This window comes from Vigna radiata, chromosome 5 (assembly GCF_000741045.1).
Source record: "Vigna radiata var. radiata cultivar VC1973A chromosome 5, Vradiata_ver6, whole genome shotgun sequence".
Taxonomy (NCBI): domain Eukaryota; kingdom Viridiplantae; phylum Streptophyta; class Magnoliopsida; order Fabales; family Fabaceae; genus Vigna; species Vigna radiata.
Genome location: NC_028355.1, coordinates 3,983,259 through 4,007,527, shown reverse-complemented (window position 1 = coordinate 4,007,527; position 24,269 = coordinate 3,983,259). Strand labels below are relative to the sequence as shown.

General features: G+C 31.5%; 4 protein-coding genes across 5 annotated transcripts; 1 reads left to right on the top strand and 3 right to left on the bottom strand.

The window, feature by feature from the left end:
• Window positions 1-3,896: 3,896 nt before the first annotated feature.
• LOC106759991 lies at window positions 3,897-8,210 on the top strand. The gene is made up of 9 exons (XM_014643415.2): window positions 3,897-4,092; window positions 4,201-4,258; window positions 4,824-4,932; window positions 5,060-5,198; window positions 5,347-5,398; window positions 5,486-5,632; window positions 5,736-5,847; window positions 7,405-7,531; window positions 7,624-8,210. Exons 1-9 carry the CDS (start codon window positions 3,947-3,949, stop codon window positions 8,093-8,095), a joined length of 1,362 nt encoding a protein of 453 aa, XP_014498901.1. The 5' UTR covers window positions 3,897-3,946; the 3' UTR covers window positions 8,096-8,210.
• A 2,544-nt stretch (window positions 8,211-10,754) lies between these two features.
• On the bottom strand, window positions 10,755-14,734 carry LOC106760761 (ATPase 8, plasma membrane-type). Of its 2 annotated transcripts, XM_022780482.1 has the most exons (12): window positions 14,645-14,734; window positions 14,343-14,561; window positions 14,105-14,242; window positions 13,721-14,035; window positions 13,272-13,598; window positions 12,956-13,075; window positions 12,740-12,862; window positions 12,538-12,642; window positions 12,014-12,323; window positions 11,402-11,916; window positions 11,126-11,299; window positions 10,755-11,038 (listed from the first exon to the last, which is right to left on the bottom strand). In XM_022780482.1, exons 1-12 carry the CDS (start codon window positions 14,690-14,692, stop codon window positions 10,850-10,852), a joined length of 2,583 nt encoding a protein of 860 aa, XP_022636203.1. In that variant the 5' UTR covers window positions 14,693-14,734; the 3' UTR covers window positions 10,755-10,849. The 2 variants fall into 2 exon arrangements, with proteins under 2 accessions (XP_022636203.1, XP_022636202.1); XM_022780481.1 differs by having other exon boundaries at window positions 11,126-11,916.
• A 2,771-nt stretch (window positions 14,735-17,505) lies between these two features.
• On the bottom strand, window positions 17,506-18,207 carry LOC106761544 (60S ribosomal protein L39). The gene is made up of 3 exons (XM_014645105.2): window positions 18,053-18,207; window positions 17,868-17,971; window positions 17,506-17,783 (listed from the first exon to the last, which is right to left on the bottom strand). The coding sequence occupies exons 1-3, from the start codon at window positions 18,053-18,055 to the stop codon at window positions 17,735-17,737; spliced, it is 156 nt and encodes a 51-aa protein (XP_014500591.1). The 5' UTR covers window positions 18,056-18,207; the 3' UTR covers window positions 17,506-17,734.
• Window positions 18,208-19,319: 1,112 nt separating this feature from the next.
• Window positions 19,320-20,901, bottom strand: LOC106760086 (NAD(P)H-dependent 6'-deoxychalcone synthase-like). The gene is made up of 4 exons (XM_014643519.2): window positions 20,549-20,901; window positions 20,066-20,309; window positions 19,806-19,985; window positions 19,320-19,572 (listed from the first exon to the last, which is right to left on the bottom strand). The coding sequence occupies exons 1-4, from the start codon at window positions 20,893-20,895 to the stop codon at window positions 19,369-19,371; spliced, it is 975 nt and encodes a 324-aa protein (XP_014499005.2). The 5' UTR covers window positions 20,896-20,901; the 3' UTR covers window positions 19,320-19,368.
• Window positions 20,902-24,269: the final 3,368 nt, after the last annotated feature.

Here is a 24,269-nt window from a genome sequence, read left to right as displayed (position 1 = left end):
CTGCTAGTTCTAAGATCCTTAGAAATTTCTGAGAAGTTCCTATTGTATCTTGAGGGGTTTGCGCAATACACTGCTGATAAGTTCTTAAGAACAATAAAACTACATACCTCAGGAAATATTGTTCGTGATTTTGTCAGCAATTTCTACTACAATCTTAAGGACTTATACATCACTATATAGACACAGGCGACTGAAATCTTAGTCCATTGGTTTTCAATTTCGTTATTGTCCAAAACTAAAAAGGTAAGAAGAGTCAACCTTAATGATAGTTTGTATGATGTGATTTTGTTAATTATTAGTGTTGTGTTGTATGGTGAAATTAATGTGCCATGCTTGATAATGTTATGATTTCATTGTGGTTACACTGTTTGCGTTACAAATCATTACTTTCTAGAAAGTGTATAATGTAAGTGCATATCACTAGAATTTTAGACCTAAAATCATGCAAATCCACCCTCATAATCCTCTTGTGCATAATATTCCATATTTTTACTGGTTTGACAGTTCTCATAAGTTCTAAATGACATCAAAATAGTCCCCATATTCTCAAACCACTATTCCCTAAAAAAACTCACCTATCAAAAACCCAATTTCACTCTAAACAGTAAAAAAATGAACTCAAGTGCTCTTTCTCAATCTAACTTCATAATATAACTATTTTAGAACTTAAACCAATTATACTAGATTTCTCTTTAAACTTATTATTTCAAAATTTGACATATCAACCCATCAATTTAAACCACCAAGTAGTACCTCAACCTTTTCTCTTCATTAATATCATCTCCAATACAGTTTTTGCATTTACTACCATACCAATTTCAACATACAAGCCTTCACGCAACATACATACATACATATAAATGCAAGCACACATCATAAAACACAATAAACACTTATTCACTCAATTTATCATATCCAAGTCATCATTAACCATATTAAACACATCAATAACAAATTTCAAACTTCCTACTATATATATGAAAAACGAAATTAGCTTCCCTTACCTCTTAAAAACTTCAGCTAACTCTAGAGAACTTTACTGTGATGGTCAAGTTGAAGGTGAGGTTGACATACAATAAGAGGCGCGTGAATGTGAACGTCCGTCAGTTCTGGAGGAGAAAATTGATGTTTATAGTTGGAGTTCGTTTCCAAACCATGGTAGTGTTGATGGAAAATGGCAGCCTTATCAAGTTTATTTATTTGTGGATGTTCCACCGAAGAGAAGAGTTGATTGATCCCCAAATCCAAACACATATTTCTAACTTGAGAATATGTAAAATAGGTGTCATCATCTAATATAAGACATTGTGACACCCCAAACCTGCAAATAATATTCTTCCAAAGAAAGCTTCAAACTTTGGAAATTGTAATGAAAACTATTGATTCAACTTCAATCCACTTAGTGAAGTATTCAACAACAACGATGAGAAACTTAACCTATCGAGCAACTTACGGGATAGGCCATAAAATATCAATTCCCCGGAAAGCCCAAGGTACATTGACCATTCTTCTTAACACATCCAATTTTTGCAGTATTTGTTTAATTAGGAGGTTGATCATGACAACTTTCACATGACTTTGAAAATAATTTCCCAGTCCCTTGTTATTACTAAAGCCAAAATAACTTTTTCCAATATCGGATACCGACCTTTAACCCCATGAAGGATCTTATTGGCGATATAAATTGGTCTTTGTTCGTCCTCTATATTATGCACCAGAGCTAAATTGATAGTGCGCTCGATTACCGTGTATAACTAAAGTGGTTATTCTCCGATAGGCTTGTATAGGATTGAAGGTCAGTCCAAATACTCCTTGAGCTGTAGGAATGCATTTTCACATTCCTCAGTCCATTAAAACTTTTCATTTTTGTTGAGACACTATGAATAATGAAACCTTTATCTCCATTTATTTCCATGAATTTGGACAATGTGCCATTCTTCCTATCAATCTATATACCTCCTTTACATTACTCGGACTCCTCATGTTATTTACGACTGCACTTTTCTTTGGATTACTTTCAATTCCTTTTTCTGTTAATAAAAAAATCGAAGAATTTACCGGCCTTTACCCCAAAAACACATTTTTCAAGGTATTTATTTATAGTTGAAAAAAATTATTCCAAATCTTTAGGATGTGTTTCATCACCAGTTGAGGTCACCACTATATCAACTACAAAAACCTACATGTTTTTTATAACGTTAATATTTATGTGTTTTAGTCAACAAAGTTAACTCTTCCTAACTCTTACCTTATTTTATCTTCAAGTTTATCTTGATTTTGTATCTTTCTTATCTTTTAGTTGTTTTGTGCTTGTTTTCCTCTAATATCTCTTTTAAGTGTGTTACATAAGTGAATAAAAAACAACTATAGGAAAGGAAAGCAAACTAGACTTCAAGGAAGCATGGCTTCACAGAGGTTAATTTTTCACATTTTAACTAATGGCAATGATACTAAGATGACACTGAGTGATAGCGGCACTAACGTGTCAAAAAATGGCATTTAATCATGCTTCTCGCGAGGGTTTTGATTAGTTCCTCATTTTTCATGATAGATAAACACTTTGGGTGCTTGTGAGATCCTTTTGGCGATTGTCATGGGTGTTGGGAAGCTTTCCCACTCCTCCTTGGATCATCTCCTTCATCGATGGAGGTCTTTTCCCCTTTTGGGATTGGAAAGAAGGATGGGCTACGAATGGAAAGGTGGATGCAAATGGAAATCACAAATGGAGCTTGGAACAACTGCTCGGCTTCTTGAAAAAAGAACTTTCCTCTTCTCTTTTGTTTCAATTTCTTCCATATCTCTTATATTTGTAAACCCTATATTCTCCGCCATGGAGAGTTAGACCCATTTGTTAAGATTATATGTAATGAAAAAAATTCTTGTGTAGATTTATGTTTTTTAATATATATATATATATATATATATATATATATATATATATATATTCAATTTAAGTTAGTAATTTATTTTTATTCTTAATGCTTGTTGTGGCTTGATTATTGGTTCTTGAGGTGTTGGAAAATATCTTTTGAACCTAGAATAAAATTAAATACCAAATTGTATAGTGTATATATGGATGAAACATTACGTGAGGATTCAAGGAATGAAACTTGATGAGTTATGATGATAGACTCAAAGTCATTAGGAATATGATTTGAATATATTTATGAGTTAATTTTAACATGAATATAGAATTGAGATGTTTGTGAATGCATGAAATAAAGTCTTGATAATTTTATTGCACACCAATTGTTTGATAAAATACCAAATATAATTGAACTTTATTATCTATTTGAGTTATGAATTATAAAAGTAGTCATGTGTTGCATAAGTTCTCGTGGAGATAACGATATTTATTACTTATTACATGTGACTGATGTACTTGTCATTTTGTTCTAATAAGTTTGTGACGCCATTGTGTGGAAGTTGTGTTCCAATATAAAATAAATCAGATATTTGTAACGGTTCTAACAAGTTTTTGATATTATTATCGAGAACTTATATTCTCACATAAGACAATTTAGATATTATGATTTTTTAAAATTTTATTGTGTGTTTCAAAAAAAATATTAAATAAAAATAATTCATATAAGAACATTATTAAATAAAAAATAAATAAAGAAAAGTATTAAATCATTATCACAAATATAAGATAAAAGTATCATTAAACTTAAATTAAAATAAAAGAAATAAGTTTTTACATAAAAATTACTTACACTTTGAGTTTATAAAAAAAATAATTATAAAAATTCTAACTAAATTAAAATTTACAAATTTATAATTATTTTCCTATTTTATAATAGTTAATTGTACCAAACTCTTTTATACTAGACTATCTAATTACGAGCTAGTTCTTTTAACACCTTGAACTACTTTTTAATCTAATATTAGGAAAGATGCATAAGATATATGTAGTTTGGCCTTGCATTCGAATTGCGGAGACAACATGAAGAACCTCAACGTGTTGCCGAACCCTAGTGGCAGGATTTCCCCGTGCCGTTCGACGTCTCCAACACTCAGCCTTGTCCGTTTTGTTACTCCTTCTCCTTCTTTAGTTCGGTGTCATAGTTCTCTAACTCACCACACTTTCAGGTACATCTTCTTGCTTCAGTTGTCTCTTTCATCAATAAGCACAGACATCCATTTCCCTTTCTGAACATATTGGGTTAAAATATTGACTTGTAATTAGAATTTCCTCAGGTGTGCAGTGCTCGGTGCAGGATTTGCTGGCCTCTCTGTTGTTTGGCATTTGTTGAAGGTAGCCATTACAGACTGCTTAAATTTAAGACTTGATAAGCTTATGTGACTGAGGTCTTGAAATTAAGAACTTTATCTTATGCATATTCTATTTCTTGACTATGTAAAAGTAATATTTCAATACTAACATCCATCTTTGGAGTACCCATTTTAATTTTTCAATAACTTCTCGGTTGTAAAAAAATTAAAGTGAAATAAAAAGTTAGAAAAATGTGGGTTCTTACCATTAGAATAAAACTATTAAATATAGTTTGAGTTGGTTAAAAATGATATAACATGATGATAATGAGACTCAATTAGAATAAATTAAAACACCTTATAATTTTCTTATTAGACACTTGCATTGTAGAAGAATTAACATAACTTGGGACTTGTTTAAATAAAAGTTTGATAATCACTTCTATGGTGAAAAATGAATAAAGGAATTTAAGTTTCTTTCTGATATTAGTTTTTCTAAAAGATAAATAGTTTTGTGAAACTTATTTTATTTTTCTTTCCTATATTCTTATGGGAGAGGAGCTCATGGAGTCATAATTGTCTTTTTTTTGTTGAAATATAATTTGCAGCAAAGTCCTAAAGAGTTGAATCTGAGAGTTGATATATACGATGAAGTGGGCATTGGGGGTGGTGCTTCTGGAATTTCTGGAGGTCTTCTTCATCCTTATTCCCCGAAAGGTTTGTCATTTTATTCTCGAAATGTCTAACTGTGGAGTGTAGATACACTGGATTGTTGTTTTCCATGGTTGTGCTGTGTTATGATGTGGTGTCTGTGGAATCTGCTGATGGATGAATGGTAATGTAGTTAAGCTTCTCTGGGAGGGTGCACAGTGTTGGAAAGAGAGCATGGAGCTTTTGAGAGTTGCTGAAGAAGCTAGTGTCTCCAAAGATTACAGAACTGGAGAATCTACTGAAAATATGGAAGCTTTTGTAGCTCACAAAAGGTTCTTTAGTTTTTTTTTTTTTCCTTTCAGCTACTGAATATGTATTCTTCTTTTAAATATTTGATTCTGCTGTGTTGTTTTTATGCATTTTGCTCTCTCCTCTGGAATCTTAAGTTGATTTACACTGCTGATGATCAGCTGACTTCAGGGGCATCTTAAGACCGGCAACAGATATGAAGAACATGATCAAATTGAATGATGTAACCTCTCTGATTTAATAAATTTCAGAAATATTGGTTATTAGACTTGGGTTTCAGATATGAATGATGTAACCTTTATGTGATTAGAACGTCAAGACTTGTCTTCCTAGCTGCAGAGTACAAACACTTAACAATGGAGAGGCTCAAAGCCTTTTACCTGGTGTATATTTACCATTCAACACAGCTTTCTATATGCCTGAAGCTCTAAGTATCAATTCTGGCCACTATCTTCAGGTTTGGATCATTAGTGCAAATTTTTTCGTTATTTAATGTTTATGTCTTGCTTTTTTTTTCCCTCCTACAAGTTTACTTTCGTCCATTTTGATAATGCTATCAGGCACTTTTCCGAGGATGTGAAATTTTGGTGAAAGAATCATCAAGTCTTGATTCTTCACAGAAACAGCTTAAATTGCACAAAAGATCAGTTGATAGGCTTTCTGAGTTTGAAGGTAATAATGCTTTGTTATTTGTTAGAAGTTCCACATTGACTAGAGATAAGTCTAATTCACAATACATAAATGAGTGCAAATCTCACTTTACAAGCTAATTTTATGAAGTTGAGTTAGACTTAAAATCAACTTCTTATATGGTACTAGAGTTATGATTTAGAGTCGATCTTAGCAAAATTTGATGTTTGTTAGGTTTGTTATTCCACCCGCTATCAGATCACTATCGGATCATCCATTAGTATCTAATCTCACGCACGAGATATATATATCTTGGCATGAGAGGGTGTGTTAAAAGTTTCACATCAACTAAAGATAAAATCAATTCGCAATACATAATTGCATGCAAACCTCACCTTGCAAACTAATTTTATGAGTTTGAGTTTGGCTTAAAATCTATTTCTTATCATTCCTATGAACTGTTGTAGTTTCATTTAGTGTGCTGCTCTTTGCTTGTTAACTTGACAGTTTTGCAATTCCTGTCTGTCTCCATTTTGTTTTTTTAAATCACGTGAATGGTACATTTGTATTTAGCATTTTTGTTCAAGAAGATCTAGCTACATAAATAATGAGTCTTTTTAAATGATATTGGATTCAGGTCTTTCCAAAGATCTTTATTTCAACTAAGTCAAAATATATGAATTGGTAATTCTGGACTCATTAGCTTTGACTACAATGTGTAAACTACTAGTCAATACATATGAAAAGAGGCTTAAAGGATAAATGATTTTCTTACCAGTGGCTTTGAAACACTTTTGTTTGCTTATAGCTTTATCTTGTAAGTCACGACTGATATCAATAAAAATAAGGATGAAAATACATGGAAAAAAGTGGAATAGAGTTTATGGTATTAGTAATGATGAGTCTGAGGATACAAGGCACAACAAAGATATAAATATAAAAATTATACAATAGCATAAAGACTAAACTAATCTTAATTAATACATGCAAACACATATACATATACACATATATCCATACATAACTATAAAGTCACCACTGTCTATGGCCTGTCTCAATTAACCTTCCGGATTGAGGATCCTGCACATAATCGTTAGTGGAAGAAAACAAAACTGTGTAACCAAAGTCACATAATTGTCTAAAAACCATTCAAAGTGAGATTAGGAACATAGTAAACATCAGAAAAGGATAAAGTAGATGTGGAGACAAATCCAATACCTACTAATGATATTGAGAGTCATCCACATTCATAACAAATATAGGTGAGACAAAATTTAAGAACACAAAAGTCATAGGTTCAAAATGAGGCACCAAAATCAATGATCCATTAGGAAGGAAACATACGTGACGAATAAGAGGAAGACAAAAAATACCTTTTAAGGATAAGATAGACATAACATATGACTGAATAGCAAGAAACTTTTGAAATTGTTCTACAAGATCAGCTAATGGAATGTAGAGAATCTTCCTTTTCACCAGCTATATTTAAATATAAAATATGACAATAGCATAAAAGCTAAATTATCTAATAATGACCATACTTTTGGCAGAGCTTTTGATGTTCAAAACTATGGTATAATATAATATCTTTTGTCTTAGGGGAATATGATGCAGTCATCGTATGCCTTGGCGCCAAGGTGAACATGCTTCCTGAGCTTTCTGGGAGGCTTCCTTTGAGGACATGTAGGGGTGTGATTGCAGAACTGGAATTGCATGATGATACGAAGTAAGGTTTTAAAGCTCTATGTTGCAATGTTTTTGAGATTATTTCAATGTCATATCGCTTTTATTTGAGAATTTTCTGGCATTTTCTTTCAGAGGTTATCCCGAGAGGGCCCCCTCAATTTTATCAGATGCGTGGATTGCCGTTCAGGGGCCTCATAGTCTGAATTTGGGCTCAACTTGGGAATGGAAATCGGTAAATTCATCACCAAATGTTTCGAGCGATGAAGCTTCGAAAGCTCTTGAGGAGCTTTTGCCAAAGGCATCTACCATTTATCCTGGAATAAAGGATTGGGTTTTCACTGGAGCAAGAGCTGGTCTGAGGGCAATGCCTCCACTCACCACCCTTGGATCACTTCCACTTTTGGGTTGTATTAATGATATAATAGGCAGAAATCACACTTGTAAGTATTGGTTATTTGGAGGGCTAGGTTCAAGAGGATTGCTATACCATGCTTGGCTAGGTAATTTGATGGCACAAGCTGTGCTTTCCTTTAACGAGGAAGTAATTCCATCTGAGTTGAGATCTTGGAAAGCCATTGAACCAAAATGTAGCGTTCTGCTCTAACAATGTTCAATTTAGAGGAGAAATTTTGCTGAGATTTGAATCTTGTTGTATATTTGTTGAAGGAGAACTATTTAAAATTTCGAATGCCCAAGCAGTTGTCAAGTGGTTCGGATTATATTGAATATATGGAGTAGGTTTTATTTTGGTAGGATTTAGGTAATCTACGAAACACATTTGTACACAGTTTATGCACAAGACATCGAAATTTCGCACACGTTATTATATATACTCACAGAAGTATAGAAAAATTTGTGTAGTAGAAGTTATATTAAAAAGGAAAGTTCTTATGAGTTTAAGTTCCACTAGTCCGTTTTTTTAAAATAAATTATTTCAAAAATCATTATAGATAAAATTGTTTCACTGTAACATGTTTATGTTACAATTTATATATCGAAGTATTTAATCTACATTAAATTTAGGTTTATGAAGGTATTTTATATTTTTAAAAATACATATTTTATTCTTTTAGATTTTTAATTATTTTTTGGGTTAATGATAATCTTGGTCCTGTAATTTTACGTCAGTGAGTTTTATAGTCAATTTTCAACAAAGTACTCAACTTTTTTTAGTGTGCAGGGTCCTCCATTTTAGTTTTCCTTTGCAAGGGTCTGTATAAAAAATGCAATACTTCCTTTTCTAAGACGAGAAAACATAGAAACCATCTCTTTCAAAACATAGTAACATATATTAAATTGTCTAAGATTTTGACTTCTAAGGAATGAAAAATTATTGAGTATGGTAAAAATATAAGTTTTTCAGTTGAGGTCTAAAGAAAATTATTAGTCATTTTTAATAAAAGACTTAAGAGATCGATGGTTCATCCGAAAATCTCTTCATCAACTCCACAATATGTATCAATATTATGATTCCAAGTTTTTCGAATAATATTATTACAATTATGCTTCATTATGTGGAAAGAAAAAAAAAATATTTGAATTACCATAGATCTTAACTCCTAAATCATATGAAACTCTCCTAAGCCATATGAAAATATTAGATGTAATAGGAACAACAATGAATATACACATCTTAAAGAAATTTATTTTATTATGTTCGGTGAATTTTTCCAACAGGAAGATGGATTATAGGAGAAAAAGAAGGCTAAAATAGGTTATAGATGAGTGAAAGCATATTCATTCATTCATCTTTTCTTTAAACTATATGATTACACCTTCACTAATGGCCTAAGTTTGCTTATCTTTTTAACAAAATATGAAATCGGCTGATTTTTCGTCCATAGAAATATTTTTACGCTGTGTAGTATTGTTGGATGGTATCAAAGTCAACACCTTTCAACTTCACAACCGATCCCATTTCTTCCTCGGAATGTCTAGCTCTCTATATCTGCAAAATTTTATAACATCAAATCAATATTACACACAGTGTTGTAACCAACAACCGAAGCATCACCATCAAATGTTAATTAACAGTAGAAAAAAAAGTCAAACTTTGACCCTCTTTCAAACAAAAAATTTGGCAACCCATTTTAATAATATAATAGTATATATATTAATGTTTTGGGTTTTCAAACTGTGGGTATTTTCTTTTGGGTGTTAATGCATCATTCTATTCAAGTTAAGTATAAAACTTGACCTTGCTGCCTCGGCAGGTTTTTGGGCCTGGTAAGCAATTCCAGGGGCTTGAAGACCGTGCATTGTGCTTTGGGCCACGGCCCATTGGGCTTCCCTTTTCGCCCATACCGTAATTCTTCTTGTTTGTGAATCCGATCGATACACATTGATCGATGGTTGAGAAAAAACGAACAAAGTTTACTCTATACAACAATTTTCAAAAACTAGTTTAGAGAATGAGAATAGGAAAAAAAAATTGAAAGTTGAAAATAAAAATTAGATAGAGATGTTCTACATTTTGTTTAAAAATGATAGGTCTGGTAATGTTTTTGTTGTTATTATTAGGATGATTTATTTTTTAATTTCATTTCAATATTTTAAATATTTTTAATTTGGTATTATTTTCTTGAGAAGTTAGTTAATATAGTATTTTTCTATCAAATTGATATTAATAATTATAACATGTGAATGACGAATAATATATTTTCGATCAAAGTTGATTTCTTAATAGAATAACACACAGTATGAATAACGAATGCCAAATATCATTCATAAATTTATTGAACTATTACATTGGCTATCTTTAAAAATAAAATAAAATAAAATTAATAACATTTAAAAAAATGAAACAAAATTTTAAAAAATTATAGACAAAGAAAATTATTAAACCAAAATTACAAAAAACAAACAAAAAAAATCGAAAAATGTTTTATAAAATATGTTAAAAAAATCAACAAAATAGAAAAATAATAGGCAGTTTGCATATTCTTTTATATCAAGTTTCCAAACTAAATAGTTCTTTAATCAACTTTAAATTAAAAAGGAAAATCGTACAATTTTGGTGAAGAGGAAAACAAAAGGAAAGAGAAAATGGGATGAATTTTGGCATGGAGAGGAGATGAAAACAAAAAGATAGAGAGAAAGTGATAAATGTGGTAAGTAGCATACGATAGAAAGCGAATATGAAAATAAGAAAAGAAAGGTAAAAATAGATGATAAACACAGAGATGTTTTTTTTTTTTTTTTCTGAAATATAAAATAATGTTTATTAAGACGTAGTTCTGGATAAGACGAGGTTGACATGTCACCATCGAACTGGAGAACCTGTGCATTTCAGGTTTTTCTCCGAAAAAATGGCATAAATGAAAAAAATGGAGAATGAGGTAATGATTCAATACTTGTTCTAAGGCTTGTTTGGGTGCGTGGTGTCGCAAGCACAGTTTGTTAGCCCCATGCGGATGAGAAATTTGAGGATATCAAGAGGAATGTAGGTGATGATACTGTAGACCCAGATTGCTCCAACCCATTCCCACCCAACTCCATGGATTTTCGCAAAGTCCCAATGTGCATACACAGCAATCACAGAGGCCACCTAATTCAGTTCAACTCTTTCCAGTTAAAACCACTTCCATGGAAACTCAAACATACAAAAGAACAAGTTTTGCAGAAAGAAACTAACCAGTTGGGCACAAATGAAGGCAACGATGAGCATCACGCCAGGGCGTTCCAGATATGACCAGCCCCTTGATCTCGTGACAAAGATCAGTGCCTGACTAACGATACTCACTTGAAGGTACAGAGCAGAGTTAAGCTGTTCCTCGCTTTCTGCAATTGAACGTATTTTAAAGACATCCTGAAATAAGAGTAAACACACTTTCATCAGATGATTATGTTTATGGACATTTGTTATATTTATAATATGTAATATGTAATTGAAACTGGGGCTGTTGCTTACAGAGAAGAAATGAGTGTCATGAACGAGGTAGAAGAAGACTGCCGTCATGATGGCCATGTATGCTCCAAGAACGATTCCTGTTGCAAAGATTTCGTTAAGTTTCCATGAATCAGGCAAAGGAGATGGTTTCACCCTGTCTTTTGATATGGTCATGATGGTTCCGTCGTTCAAGATGGCTATGATGAGAACCATGAAGGGAGAGAAGTCGAACTTCCATATTAAGGCAACGAGCAAGAACCCAAACACAACGCGGATTGTGATGGAAACAGCGTAGATTGTGTAGTTCTTCATCCTCTGGAAAATGGCCCTGCTTGTCAGCACAGCGCTCACGATCACACTGAGTCCAGGTTGGGTCAGAACAATATCAGAGGCACTCCTTGCTGCGTCTGTTGCATCATCCACCGCAATGCCGATGTCTGCCTTCTTCAGTGCTGGTGCGTCGTTCACACCATCTCCTGTCATGCCACAAATGTGCTTTCTGTCCTGCAACCTCTTTACAATCTCGTACTTGTGCTCTGCACATACGAATGTAATAAACATGTACAACTGTTTGAAAAAAATAGCCACTGCATAACCATAATTTAGAAGCTCAGTACAACGTTAATTCCTTACCAGGGAAGACTCCGGCAAATCCATCAGCCTTCTCAATGAGTTCATCAACTGTGATTGAAGAGAGGGCTGCGTCCGAGGAATCACCAAGGAGGGAGGATGAAGGGTACATGTTGGTGCCCATTCCAAGTCTGCGACCGGTTTCTTTGCCAATGGCAAGTTGGTCACCGGTGATCATTTTAACATTGACTCCAAGTTCAATAGCACGACGAATGGTCTCGGCACTATCATGCCTTGGAGGATCAAAGAGAGGTAGCAGACCCAAAAACTCCCATGGATCTCCAGCACTCTCCTTCGTCTTTTCTGGAACACTCTGCCAACAAATACAGTGCACTTCATTTGTTACACTTTTCTCATTTTTATTTCTATTAATCAATGAATTCATGGCCTCTAACATCAGAAATTATTGTTCAGTCCGGGAATACCTTGTGTCTGTGGTTCCTACCAGATTTTATTAGAGAAAATCCTAACTCTAAACCAAAAACTGTCTAATAATTTATCTTTTCATGTTTTCACCCTTTACAAACCTGGCGAGCAACACCTAAGGAACGCAGACCGCGGTCAGCATATTCATCAATAACCTTGTGTGTCCTTTTCAAGACCTCTCCTTTAAGGCCACAGAGTTCAATGATCTGATATACACAAATGGGTAATCAGATAACATTGTTTATTTTAAGAATAAATATTTTACTGTAATTCACATTGTAGTGCTTATACAGAGAGTCGTACTTGCTCAGGAGCACCTTTGCTGCTTCTGTGCCAGTCACCATTGCTGTCAATGAAGGTAATAGCAGTGCGCTTGTCCACAGGATTAAAAGGCAAGAAATGCACCTCGGTGATTCCTGCTCTTGCCTGAGATGTCAAAATAGAATCCAATTACATTGTTAAGCCACTTAGTTTGCTTTCATTTCATGTTAACATATAAGAGGGTGTGAATCATAATACCTCCTTGGGGTCACTTAACATTCCCACAATTGATGAATCAATGGCATCCTGGTTTTCAGTCCTTGAAGCTCTAGCTGCATATAGGACAAGGGTGTCCTTGTCCATGCCCCTGGGAAAGACCTGTATTGCAAGGAATCCATTATTAATGTTGTTATGTAAGCACAAGATACCTCTGGTCTTAAACCATTGAGTATAGGAATGAGAATAGAAAAGCATGCATCTCAGAAAATAAGAGTATAAAACCTGTCAATAAATAGTATTATCTTGTTATAATATTTTGGGAATGTAAAGCCATCTATCTACTATAGTCACTAACCTCAATCAAGTTCTTATCCACAGTAAGCTTATTAAGGGTGAGAGTTCCAGTTTTGTCACTGCAAAGAACATCCATCCCTGCCATTTCTTCAATGGCTGTCATTCTCTTGGTGATGGCTCCTTGTTCGGACAAACGGTGAGACCCAATTGCCATGGTCACAGACAAGACAGTAGGCATGGCAATTGGAATACCACCAATGAGAAGCACCAATAAGTTATCAATGCCATCTCTATAAGACCTATGCTGGATGGGGTACATGACAATGATCTCTATCACCATCCCCACAGCAATTGAGCAGATACAAAAGTTGCCAATAGATGTCAACACCTAATTGAAGCAATAAAAGAAAATCCTAAAAGTTAGTCAAAATTTGGATAAACTTCAAATAAGAACTCATTCCCTAGATCTTAGGTCTAAAGTGCGTGATCAAAAGCTTAAAGATATGATACCTGTTGAAAGTGACCGACATTGTTGGTGCTGTCCACAAGATGAGCAGCCTTGCCAAAGAAAGTGTTGACACCGGTGGCAATGACAACAGCTTCAATTTCGCCTTGTTTGCAGGTGGAACCAGAGAAGACTTCATCACCAGGGTTCCTTGTGACTGGCAAGGATTCACCAGTGAGAGCAGCTTGGTCAATTTTGAGAGGATCTCCCTCCAAGAGACGGGCATCGGCAGGGACGATATCACCCAACTTGATGCTAATCAAATCTCCAGGTACCAAAATTGATGCATCTTCTTCACCCCATTTTCCATCCCTCAACACCTAAACAACGTTGTCAAGTTTAGATGAGTTCTCCATCCAACAAATAACATGAAAATGTAATGCTGTTACCTTGGTTTTGGGTGCAAGACCAGCCATCAAAGCAGCTGCTGCATTGCCTGCATTGTTTTCCTCAATGAAACTGATGGTTGAGTTGACGATAAGCAACACTACAATACCAGTGAAATCTTGCCAATCCGGTGGCTTGCCCTGACACATGAATGCATAGTTATGGTATGACATAATGACGATTGTTTTCATTTTTCAAATTGACTACAGAAGAGAATAAACTCCAGAGAATTGTAATTACCCCTCCATTGGCCAATACAATGGCCATGATAGCTGCACACTCCATGACCCATGATAGAGGATTCCACATAAAACCCAAAAACTTAAGGACCTTGCACTCTTTTTTCTCTTCTAATTTATTGTAACCAAAAATCTGGAGCCTCTTCTGTCCTTCTGCAGATGTTAGACCCTGTCTGGTACATTTAAGCTGCACAAAGACCTCTTCAACTGGAATCTTTTCCTACACAGTGAGATGGAAAAGGAAGTGCAATTAATACAAAGTGTAAAAAAATGAATTTGTGTTATAGTAAGTATTATACTGACAAGATCAACATTGTTCTTGAGATCCTCAAACGAGATGTCAGAGGCCATGATGAAAGAAAGAAAGCCTTAAAAAATATGGCTTCTTTCTTTCTTATTAATTTTATTTTTTTGAAATTTTATTTATCTGTCTTCTTTAGCCGCTCTCAGTCCCCTATCTAGCTGACCATAGGCAGGTAGAAAGAAACTGTGAACGAAGAAGCCAGACAGAACAAAAGAGAGATGCTTTAAATATATACGTAAGCTACCCCAAGGTGAGACAGCAACCGTTGCCATTGTTTCCCTATCCTTTTATAGTGTAATGTCCAAGACACAACAGAGGGGTACCTGTGATTCTCCGTGTAATGCTACAATCGTTGACCACTTTCATGCACCTGTTTCTTACTCTTCTTCTTGTGGCTTACCAATATTCTCGATATTCTTACCCTCTTCAAAATTTCCACCCATTATTTTGGAACAAACGCCACATTTCTAATTCCTGTAATTTCCACATGCCTTCCATCTCACCCTTAACTAAAATCTTTCTTTCATTCATCTTTTATTCTTCAAATTCTGTTGGAATAAAATTAAAAAGTAATATATATATATATATATATATATATATATATATATATAATAAGAAAATTGATAAGTTTATAATATTTTATTATGGAAAATTTTTAACTCTATATGTGTGAAGATGGAAAAGAGAAGGTAAGGTGTAATGGTTATAAAATATTTAAATCCCAATGTGGCTTTACTTTGTAAGAATACTATTACGAGTAATATATTGAGAATATTTATGATAAAAAAAAAACACAATCAAAGAAGAGTTAAATACCATTACTAGTAGGATTTTCGTAACTTCTTATTTCTGGACATCTTACACTACGAGTTATATAAGTTTGACAACACATTACATTAATTCAAATTAGAAGTAAACTGGCAAGATTATTAACTTTTGTGATACTTCACACAGGATTTAAGTTATCTAAAAAAGATAAATACATTTTGCACGATTTGGGAATTGATATCATTTTGGATAATGCTTATAATAATGTTGCAAAAGATTTTAAAAAGTAAGGTAATTTTGTAAATTTTGTTGACTTGTGATGGTGAGCTTTTTAATGTCTATATTGTTGTGAACACAATTTAAAAGTGATTATTTAAAAAGGATTAATGCTGCATTACAAATTAAAATTGATTGTTTAAGAAGGACTAATGGTGTTTGATGATGCTTTAGATTAAATTAAGAAAAAACGTCAAATATGATATGGGTTTTGAAAATATAATGACTAAATCTAAACAATGTCTTCAAGGAAAGAATGGAGATATTGTTGGAGACATTGTTGCATGAAGTGCACTGCGTCTAAATGTTTCTACAAGTGGAACTCTACTTATTTGATGTTTCAAAGTGTTATTAAATACCAATGAATTTATAAAAATTTACATGCAATGGATGAAGTTACAATTTTTGAGGAAAAAATAAAAAAGAGGAAAAAACTAACGTTTTTTTCCTATAAATCCATAATCACATCATTTGATGAATTTAACTATTTATATTCTTGATCAAATATATTTAAAAATCTATTAAAATTACTTGAAGAATTATCATGAATATTGAAGATGTAGAGTGTTATTGTATAGTCTCTAATGCATAGAATGATGATTATATATATAAGTTTATACACTTTAACTTGATCTTGTATTTAGGAAACTCTCTTGTATTAGAAAGAATTATTCTTAATAATAAAAATCATTCTAATTCACTAAAATTTGTTTTTAATCAAGTAAAAGATTCTTAATTAGTTTGGTAAGACTTCAAGAAACATTTTAATTAATTAGAATATCAAATTAATAAATAAAAAATAACTTCAAAAAAAAACTTTAAGCAATTATGATCTTCATGTATCAATAGATTAAAATCATTTAGTGTCAAATTTATGTTTTGATATTCGTATTTTAATTGTTTAAATACAATTTTTAATCAATTGAAAAATTATTTAATGTTTTGTTTGCCTTTTTTTTTAATTCTTCTATTTGAATTTATTAAAATGAAAAATTAATCAATTAAAATAACTCGTGGTTTTAACAAATTAAAATGAAAATTTAATCTATTACAAGGTCGGCATAAATTCTTTAGGATTTAATACTTAAGTTAGAAGTTTAACCTTTATCATTAATTTATTATGTGAATAAACAATTGAAAGAAATATAAAAATAATAAATAAATAAAATTGATTAACTTAAATTTTAATATCAACTGAAATATTTTATTTTATATATTATTATTTTAAAACGTAGACATATAAAAATTATAATAATTATTTATTTTCTTTATTTTTATTTTTATTTATAAATTTGAAAATTTATATTTTACATTTGATTATTATTTTAAAGTTGTTTTCAAATATATTAATGTATACCCAACTTTTTTTCAATCACACCTGATAAAAACTTTCCCCACCCTTTATCTCAATTAAAAGAATCTTAATTTTTACTATTTTCCTCTTTATTTTCATTCTTTTCAACTCTCCCTAAGAAAATTTTCAAAGTAATTTTTTTTTCCAATGGAAATGAATCTTTCCATTCTCATGACGATCGCATATTCAACAACTTTAGATGAAAAATAAAATGCTAAAACATTGCTCGAAACATGTCTAACTGTTTAAGTAAAAAATCAAAGAGCACAGTAGAAGATTTCTAAGTTTTTCACTCAGTTCATGACTACTCCCATATAAAGCAAAAATCCTCACATGATAAATAAGAATCTTTACAACTTTTAGAATGATATTATAGAAGTTATTGCAGTTCAATTACATTCAAAAATTATTCATGGTTAAACCTCCAAAGTATAAATTCCATCAATCATCATTCAAGAATTATACCAGAATCAAGTTTCGAACTATGAAAGAAAAAGAGATAAAGATTATCGAAAGCAAAAAACAGAAACTAAAGTATCACATTAACAGCAAAAAATATAAAAAAGAACACAAAACTAGGGTTGTGGAAACACTTGTGTGACCAGATGACCAAAGCTACATCATTCCGACATACTTTGTAACATTCTAGAAAACAAAAATAGGAATCTCGAGTCGAAGGTTTACATCGACCTTAAAATCCAAGTTTAGTGCGGCGCCAGTGCCTGCGCTTAGCATTGTACCTGACCATACACAGAATCACAAAAACTTAGTGAGAGAGAGTCACAAAACTTCTAGAACAAGTTAATGATTGAGGTTGTTGAAACCTGATGGTGTTATCGGTCCTCATGCGGATCCAGTAAGGGATGGGTCTGTTCTGCCTCATCTTCTTCGCGAGCTTCTTCTTGATCCTGAAAGTTTTGTGAGAAGGCTACAAAAAATTCCGGCACATGTCAGAATAAAGAATGGTTCCAATTAGCATAAACAGTAAACGAATGAGATTCTTTCTCACCATTTTCGCTGCGGATTGTCGACCACGCCGCGCAGCAAAACCAGGTTCCACAGCTTCTGAGCCAAACCCTGGTTCTTGAAGCAACTAAAACACGAATTGGACCGGGTTCTGTGATTTTGTTGCTCGCAACCTATTTATTGGGCTAAAATAAGCCCTTTATTGACATCCGGAACTTAATAAAGGCAATTGCTTCATATAATTTTTCATTTTGCATATACACCTCCCTCTCGTTACGTTTTATTTATTTTATGATTTTATAGTTTTGTTAATTTTTTTATCCTATAATTTTATTAATTTTATCATTTTTTTAATTTAAAGATTAATTATGTCACAATTTTCATCACCAATCTCAATAACTGTATTTTTTTTCTTTTTCTTTATTAGTTAATATCAATAAATCTTCGATCTTGCTACCAATCTCTTGATAAGAAAATTTTTCAACCATTTCTTCATTACTAGAGAATAGTAAAGAAGTTTCAAAACATTGAGGTGTCTTTACCGAAGTCATTGCTTTTGAGTCAACCGCAAGAAAAATCGTGTATGAACAATGTTGTTTTCTTTAACATCTAAAATACTTAAAACATTGTTGCATTGTTTACTTTATCCAATAAAAGAATTGAATCTAAACTTCATGTTTCGCAGTACGCAAAACATTGAGGTGAAGATAAAGATTACCTATTTTAGTCATTACCTATTACTCAGATAAAGATTATTCAATAGTTTTAATTGTTGTGATTGTCTTTAAACAATTTTAAGCAACACTTTTAAATGTGATTTATTCTTTAAAATGCAGCTTATTTGTTTAGACTACATCTATAACATTTCATTTCAAGAAAGGTTCTCAAAGCATTAAACCTCTATTTATTCTTTATATAATTGAAGATAACACGAGTGAAACTAGAAATGAAATTACAACTACTATAATATATATATATAAAAGGTGAAAAACTTTGCTTTGAGATGATTTTTAACGGGTAAAAATTATAATTTTAAACGTCACCAATATCATATTTCTTTTAGTTACATAGTAAGAGTAAAAGAGCAGAATCAAATCATTGATACAGTATTTGGAACTAAGAGCTATGAAGAAAGAACAAGATTGAAGGAAGAAACCGATTCTCATTGATTACCACTTTCACACAAAGAGGTATTCTTACAGAAAGATTTATTACCATGCGCCTATGAACTTCATCTTTTATCAGGCCTTCTCTTTATATAATTTTTATCAGAGCTAAAGTTTATGATATCCAGAGTAAATTTTAGCAGCGAAAGAGACATAGTGCTGTAAATTAGTAACATTCATATATAGTATAACATTAATTTTCTCCATCATAAAGGTTCTCAATGAATATTGCTGGTCCATTCTTGCACAACTGATGTTGTTCGATTTGTGCAATCTTATCATAGTCATCTTTTGAGAGCGCCCAATCAAATATTTCAATATTTTGCTTCATTCTTTCTTTATTATAGCTCTTAACCACGATAGTAACTCCTATCTCATACAACCATCTAAGAGATACCTATCATCATAAAGAACCTCGTTAAGGTTAGTTAACCACGTATAAAACATGTGTTCATGACAAGCATATATACTTATTATGAAACATACTTAGTATTTTTAGGTAAACTTAAACGAGACAACTTGAAAAAATAAAAACGATAAGAGTGTTTCACAGTAATACTACGTAGTATTTATCTAGAAACACTTATCATCACTTTACAGAAAAATGGAGTTGAAGTATGAAATCTTTACCTGAGCAAAAGATTTGCCATGAGCTTTTGCAATTTGTTTGAGTAATTCATTGTCGACAACATAGTTGGAACCCCACAAGGCCCCTGGTGCCCCCAAAGGAGAGTATGCAGTTATGATTATTCCTTTGGCTTGACAATATTCTCGTAGTTTTTTTTGTTGCCAAGTAGGATTCATCTCAACCTGTTTTATAAAATAACCAAAAAGAGGAGTTATCATTTCAAAAATAGAAAAATATCTCTTGATAGAACTTATGGCCTTACTTGATTGACAGAAGGAGGAATGGTAGCAAAAGAGAGGAGGTTTTCAAGTTTATGACAACTGAAATTGCTGACTCCGATGAATTTTGTAAGGCCTTGCTTTTGGCACTCCTCCATTGCTTGCCACACGCCCTTTAAGTCAAATGATGTTAAGGCCTCTTCAGGATAAGGGTAATCCCAAGTTCCAGGTTTCACAGAAATGGGCCAATGAATTAAATAAAGATCCAGATATTCCAACCTCAAAGACCTGCATTAGTTTTGGGCTCCACATAGCCCAGTTGCGTGACTTTAATATTCAAAATTACACTCTACCATTTTATCTATTATTAATTAAAACTTACTAAAATTATGAAATCAAGAGAGGAAAAAATATTAATACTATATTTGATAATAATATTATTAGTTGGTAATATATTACTACTCTAACCAAAATTATTCTCATATAGAATAATTTATGCAAATCCAATCAACAAATTTTATACTTACTGAAGTGTTTTGTGGATAGCAGGAAGAACTTGATGAGGAAAGTTATCAGTACACCAGAGTTTGGAAGTGATGAAGAGTTCGTCTCTGGAAGCTATGAGGTTAAGTTGAAGTGCTTCATTTATGGCTTCTCCAAGAGATTGCTCAGAACCATATATTGAAGCGGTATCGAAGTGTCTGTAACCTACTTTGATAGCTTCTAACATTGCCTCTTTGGTATCAATGGTGGAAGATGTTGAAGCAGTGCCAAATCCAATCACAGGCATTTTGTGATGGCTTAAAGAAGATTGAAGCACTATATGAGGGATGTTTGATGAAGGCATGTTCTTTTTGTCACAATGCAATTTCATCAAAATATGTTTAGATGAATTGCATATAGAACAATGAACCTTGCATCTCCTTTTATAGACACAAGGAACTTTACATCTCCTAGACAGAGACTTAATTTCAATAATTGAAAACTAATTATTGCACAGGTCAGAGTTTTAATTAGTTGATTCTCAATTAAATCATTTTCTTAATAAATTGTATGATGAGTAATATTACAAAGGGCATATAAGATTTTTATGTATGCAAGGATTATACATATATGCCACAAAAATTAACCCTTCTAAACAGTGTCGTCTAATTTGCGTTACGTAGTTATCAGTATAAAATGACTAAAGATATTTTGTTATAGTCAGCATTAAAAACATTTCAAAGTGGTTTTTCTTCAAAACAAAGATTATGACAGATATGTAGCAAGAAATGATAAATATCAGCAGAGTTTATGGAGTTGTCAATTTCCATATTTAGGATAACTTTAGAATTACTGAAAATTCATTTAACCATGCAAATATAAGTTATAGCAGTAAAAAGAAATTACACCCTAATAAGCTTTGAATATTTTTCTTGTTTAAAAGTGAACTTTCAAACAGCAAGCTGATCAGTTTTAATGTTGATGAGATAATATGATAAGCACAGCTTCTAATTTTCCACACCATATCTATTAAAACTGATAAATTTTCTGAGTGTCAACTTGGTGTTAAAGTATTAGGCGATAGAAGGAAAGATTTCTTTTAACAACACTTTTTTAATAACTTTTTGACAACGTATACGTGGCAGTTTGTGATTAGTCCGTTTTAAATATTTTTTAAACATAAATTCAAATAGACCAATAAAATGATGATACGTGTCCCGTTGTCAAAAAAATTGTCAAAAAATGTTGTCAAAATATCATTGTCCGCGATGGAAACCAATGAAAAAAACTCGCATACCTTGGAAATTAATTTTGTGATGAAGTGGAAGTAGTCCTATCAAGTTTACTATTATATTTCTTGTCGTTTTCAAAAGTAAGTCACAAAAATGTTGATAGAACTCAAAAATCCTTCTTATCGGTTAGTAGTGGAAATGCTAACATATATGTTTGGGTGAGTTGGGAACAAATTTGTCAGCCAAATGTAGTGGAGGATTAGGCATAAAATTTAAAACTTGTAGTACTTATTTATAAAACTTATATAATAAAATATGATAATTAATATATTCGTGTAACGATATTAGTAAATACAAAGATTTTTTGATAATCTTTATTTCAGAATATGATCTTTACTATAGTCATAGAAATAGATTAAAAAATACAAACTAAGCAAGCAATGTTCTTGTCAAATATTGACATAATTCAAACATAGTTGATCAATTCTTCAATTTTGAATGGTTAGCAACATCAACAATAAAATGTTAAAGACAAATTTTTAAAGTAATCTTTTCTTATTCTCTAAAATCTAGAGGATAAAATTTGTTCACAAGATATTATCTATCCTTAATGTTAAAAGCCTTTTAAGCATTCTTAATGTCAAAAGCTTTGTAAGCATTCTTAAGATTTAAAGACATAATTAAAAAATTGATCATGAAAAAACACATATCAATTAATTTTTCCTCTTATGTTCATAAAAAAATTACTATACAAAATACTCGTGAGATAAAATTGTTTTAGTATAAAAGAGACGCAAATAAATTCTAATTTGAAAAAAAGTAGGACGAGCGAGAGAAATCAACACAGTAACAAATATGAACATTAAAAATGAGCATATGAACTTTTCAATCTTAGATAAAGAAAATGATAGAAGCCATTAAGAAAGAGATGCTAAAGAATGAAAAAAAAAATCAAAATTATATTTTGTAATCATTTTTTATTTAAAATATGTATATAAATTTCATATTAAAGGCATGTTTATATTTACATATGGATTTTACATTAAAAAAAGAGAAACTAGTTTATTGTTATATACAGAAAAAAAAACACAAAAAAAATTATGTAATGATATTTTATATGTAAACATATCTATATATATATATAAAATTCATATATAAAACTTAATTTATTTACATATTTTAATCTGTAAATAATTTTTATTTTTTTAGTGTTATTTTTTAGCTAGTAATATTTCATAATGTAGTTCATATTATGATTTCTTGAAATATTGTTGTTTCAATTTATGTAAAAATGTGGTTTCAATTGTTTTATCTTCTTTTCATTTGTCTGAAAATCATTAGGATTAATTTTTCACCTTTTGAATTTCTTTTATTTTTCATTTTTCTATGATTAATTAATATGTAATTGGAAGTTATTTTTCATTTTAATATGTTGAACAATAGAATAACATATTTTCAATAGTATTATTATGATGAATCCTACCAAGTTCAATTATCCTTTCAACATCAATGTGTATATTGTCATAAATATTACTATTCCTTTGTTTTGAACAACCATATTTAATGGAGTTTGTGAGGCAAATGATTATAAATGAAATGAAATTTCAACATAATAAAGAGACTAGTCAATTATATGTCTAAAATTGTTGATCCTTCAAGTGATGAAAGAATCATGTCAAACTAGTACTAATGAAAATTTGAAAACATTGTATTCATGTTTAAAACTTATCATCGATTAAAAGAAGAAATAAAATATTAGGATTTCTTTTAAAGTGCACCTCAAACTCAATTTTTAAACCTAATATACATTATATTTCTTGTTTGAGGTCATAGTTAAACACTTCATCACATTTTGTTCTTAGTCACTTAATGTTATCTTGAAGATCTTTAGTCAAATTCTTTTATATTCTTGATGTCCAAACTCTAAATCATACAAGTACCTATCAAGGACGCTCTGACGCTCAAGTAAGTATTTTAGTTGATCAATTATCATGATAAAGTCTTAAATTCAAAATAAATAAAATCACCTATCTCTTTACCTTAAACTTGTATTGATAGGTTCCGATATGCGCTTATGATTAACCATAATTACGACATAATACCTAATAAGTAAGACTTACTTATAAATTTGATTAATGATTTTGCATAAAATTTTTTAGATTTTATAACTATTTAACCTTAACATTTTCTTGACCGGTTATAACTTGAAAACGTAAGGTGGACGGTACACTTCTATCTTAAAACATAGTAAATCACATTTAAATTTGCTTTAGTTTAGAAGTTTTATTTTTAAACTTGAGTTTTAAGTAAAGTTTCTCCCTTTAGATCATTTCAGATATAACTTTTAAATTTATTGAAGTAATATATATATTACTTATACAAAATCATTTAAAAGTTATATTTTTTTTTTATTTTTTCAGAAATACTCAATAAAAGCTATTCATAACAAGATAATAAGTTCGGTGGCCCAGTGGCCCTTGAGCACCCTTCGTTCTGCACAACAATACTGATAAGATTCCAGAAATACCAAAAG